General features: G+C 36.1%; 1 protein-coding gene across 1 annotated transcript; it reads left to right on the plus strand.

Moving 5' to 3' along the window:
- Positions 1-1,083: 1,083 nt before the first annotated feature.
- Positions 1,084-3,329, plus strand: LOC107420746 (transcription factor bHLH94). Its single transcript, XM_016029783.4, has 3 exons — positions 1,084-2,139; positions 2,390-2,836; positions 3,002-3,329. The coding sequence occupies exons 1-3, from the start codon at positions 1,564-1,566 to the stop codon at positions 3,095-3,097; spliced, it is 1,119 nt and encodes a 372-aa protein (XP_015885269.1). The 5' UTR covers positions 1,084-1,563; the 3' UTR covers positions 3,098-3,329.
- Positions 3,330-3,659: the final 330 nt, after the last annotated feature.

Here is a 3,659-nt window from a genome sequence, read left to right on the forward strand (position 1 = left end):
TGATACATTCAAAGGAATGCCAGTTGGGTAACGGATTTTCCTCATCAATTAAATTATTTTTTTCATTAAATAGATTAAATAATGGCAAGATGGTAATAAACCCATTTAACAACACTAGAAACTGCTCAGAAATCTATACGAACAACAAAAAAAAATTTATTTCTTCTGGCATTAGCATTATTCCATAATTCCGTGGAACGAGAACAACCAAGTAACAAGAGAACGAACCCTATAGAATGTCTTATTGAAATGGGGTCAATTAGTATTGAAGATATAACTATTGGATTGACCAAATATGCTTATAACTATTGGTAATATATATATATATATATATATTGGTGAATAATTGGTAAAAAACAATATACTTATTCTATATTATTTATAAAAATATATTAAAGTAATAACAAAGTGAAGCAAAAGAAAACAGGAATGGGGCTGAGTAGTAGTAGTACTGGGTCTTGGGAAAGGAGATGTATATTGCATATAGATATAGACATATAGTCTTCATTATAGATGATTGCAGAGTGGCTCTTTGTGAGGTCACATGGATTCCTCTGAACATGTCCGACACCTGAAGTAAGCTGTTTTGCTGTTTCTTTCTCTCTCTCTCTATTTCTCTGTTTTTATAGATCTTCATCAGAATCTCTGGGTAACCACCAGCTTTTCGTCATCTTTCTCATTTTCACGTCCAAGTGTCCGACCACATTATTGCCAAATGAACACATAGTCACATCTTCAATGAATAGAAAAGAAAAAAAAAAAACAAAACAAAACAAAAAAATAATAATAATAAAAAGTTTTGCCCAAATCAATTGACCCAATTACCCTTTACCATTATACAAATTTTCCAAGCGTTCAACGGGGATATGACTGTCCTCACAGTTTCCCTTTTTGGTTCATGAGATGATATTATGCCGTCGGGGCCTCAAGGGACCCCACACTCAACCAAACGTCTTCTGTATGGTCCCACTAATGGGTTTTATATATAATTACTTCAATTTTTTTTTTTTTGTAAAAAAAATATATTATATTGTTTTAAGAGTTTGTTCCTTGTTAATTCTGAGGACCATATACGAGAAAAATCAATATTGTATTACTAGTACTGCGTCGAGAGCCAAGAGAATCTCTCTATGTCTCTCTTTCTGTGGTCTGGTCTAGGACTATAGTGACTGGTCTACAATGAAATCTCACGTGTAGCACTTTGTAGATTTTTGTTGGTATGATAAAATTCTTATATAAAAGGTTCCTGGGCATTTTGGCTTTCTTATGGAAATAAAAAGGGGGAGTTTGTTTAGTCTCTTTGGGCTTCATGTATAAGTTCCTAATTCCAGTTTTGAATTTGGGTTTTTCTTTTGGAGAACAGAAAAAATAAAAGATCATTTCTTTCTCAATTTTCTTACAGGAATCTACAACGTATTCCTGACTCTACAACCCCTATACCTCTTCCCTTGCCTAACCCCCCTCTCTCTCTATACACATCTCTGAGAAAGAAACAGAGAAAATAGACCACACGATCTAAGAGAAGCAGAGAGAGAGAGAGAGAGAGCTTCTTGAGTTTTAATAATGGCATTAGAAACTGTGGTCTATCAGAATCCGAAAGACCCATTAATTAGTTATGGTTGCAGCAAGGATTTCTATTCCTTGGGAGGATCAGAAGGAGGAGGAGGAGGAGGAGGAGGTTCTTGGGATTATGATATTTGCTTGCAAGAAGAAGATAAAGCTCTTCTTCTTGGAATTCTCGATGACAATCATGATATAGATCATCACCAATCTGGTCATTTACATGCAAATTATTACTGGGATTCTTCTTCATCACCTCCTTCTGCATTGCAAACTGTGAAAGATCATCATCAATGTGATATTCCTAATTCCACTTCCTCACCTGAAGCCTGCTGCTCTGTCGATCAACCTCTTCCACCAGCATTCCAGCTTCCTCCTATGGAAACTCCGCCCCTGCCCGGCACCACCACCACTGCTAGCTGTCGGAGAAAACGACGTCGCACCAGAACCAGCAAGAACAAGGAAGAGATCGAGAACCAGAGGATGACCCACATTGTTGTCGAGCGCAACCGTCGCAAACAAATGAACGAGTACCTTGCCATCCTCCGCTCTTTGATGCCATCATCCTATGTTCAAAGGGTCAGCATATATAGTCTACAAACTTTTTAAATTTTGTTTTTTTTTTAACATTTTAATTAATATTACCAGTAATAAACCCTGACTCCCCAGCATAATCTGGACGACAACGCCCAATAGAAATGGACTGTATATATATATATATAGTGGTTTGAAATGATGCATACGTAGTTCATCAAATTCAAGCATTAATTAAATTTAGAAACAAAAACCCTAATGGGGGTGGTACTAATTATTAAATTATCGTTAACAGGGTGATCAAGCATCAATTATTGGAGGAGCCATTAATTTTGTGAAGGAGCTAGAGCAGTTCTTGCAGTCCATGGAGGGTAACAAGAACAAGACGACAAAGCAACAAGACAAGAGCTTCGCTACGACGTCGTCGCCTTTGGCGGAGTTCTTCACCTTCCCACAGTACTCGACACGTGCAACGCAGAGCGGAAACTCAGTAGCAGTAGTAGGGGCCCCAGAAGAAAATGAAACCACTAACATAGCCGCTAATCAGAACCAGAGGTGGGCAGCAGTGGCAGACATAGAAGTGACCATGATGGACTGCCATGCCAACCTTAAAATATTATCAAAGAAAAGACCAAGACAGCTCTTGAAGATGGTGACTGGCTTTCAAGCTCTTCGTCTCACCATTCTTCATCTCAATCTAACCACCGTTGATCATATGGTGCTCTACACTGTTAGCGTCAAGGTAATTTGTCTTTAATCTCTATTTTTCAATTCTCGAATATTCACCTCCTTCAAATTTTGTTTCATTACAAAATTAATTATTTTTTGGTGGTGATTGAAGAGGAAATTAAAGAGATTATATGTTTTTTATTCTTTTTTTTTTTTTTTTTTTTGGGGGTGGGGACAGATTGAAGAAGGTTGCCAACTGAGTACGGTGGATGAAATTGCAGCAGCTGTTAATCAAATGCTTCGCAAAATCCAAGAAGAAGCTGCTTTCAGCTGAAAGATGGGGGGGGGGGGGGGGGGTGTAATTTGCCTCTTAGATCAATGGTACTGGATACCAATTTTACCTGGTTTCTTTTGCTTTTGTTTTTAATTTTTGTTTTTTGTTTTTTTTGAAGAATATTGTGTACAATTTTTTTTCTTTTTTTACCCTCCCGGTTAATTCAGTACTGTAAGTTATCTATTGGGCAAGGAGTAATCAAATTCTCAACAGTAAAAAGCTGAGTAACTAATGTCTGTGTTATCATCTTTTTAATGATAAAACTATGAATCCGCATAAGACAAACATCTAACTTTAATAAGCAGCTTTTCTTTCGACATCAAGGCTTATTTTATGAACATGCTTTGGAATAGAGAAAACTTTATTACTTTATGAATAAGTGGTTGATTAAATTTTATATTAATATTATTATAATAGTTAGGTTGGAATTAATATATTTATTTATTTCACTTTGGGTCACATCGATCCTATGCATAAACAGAGGATAGTGTCTCATACTAGCTAATTTTAATCGGAATAAACAAAAGAATATATTATTGGTAATTAATTAATTTCCAACTTT

The sequence above is a fragment of the Ziziphus jujuba genome, chromosome 5 (assembly GCF_031755915.1).
Source record: "Ziziphus jujuba cultivar Dongzao chromosome 5, ASM3175591v1".
Lineage (NCBI taxonomy): Eukaryota > Viridiplantae > Streptophyta > Magnoliopsida > Rosales > Rhamnaceae > Ziziphus > Ziziphus jujuba.

Excerpts from the sequence above, each read along its gene's own strand:
- LOC107420746 (XM_016029783.4), top strand. The coding sequence starts at position 1,564 with ATGGCATTAGAAACTGTGGTCTATCAGAATCCGAAAGACCCATTAATT. Across the intron at positions 2,140-2,389 it reads CATCATCCTATGTTCAAAGG|GGTGATCAAGCATCAATTAT; the intron begins GTCAGCATATAT and ends TATCGTTAACAG. Across the intron at positions 2,837-3,001 it reads TCTACACTGTTAGCGTCAAG|ATTGAAGAAGGTTGCCAACT; the intron begins GTAATTTGTCTT and ends GGGTGGGGACAG.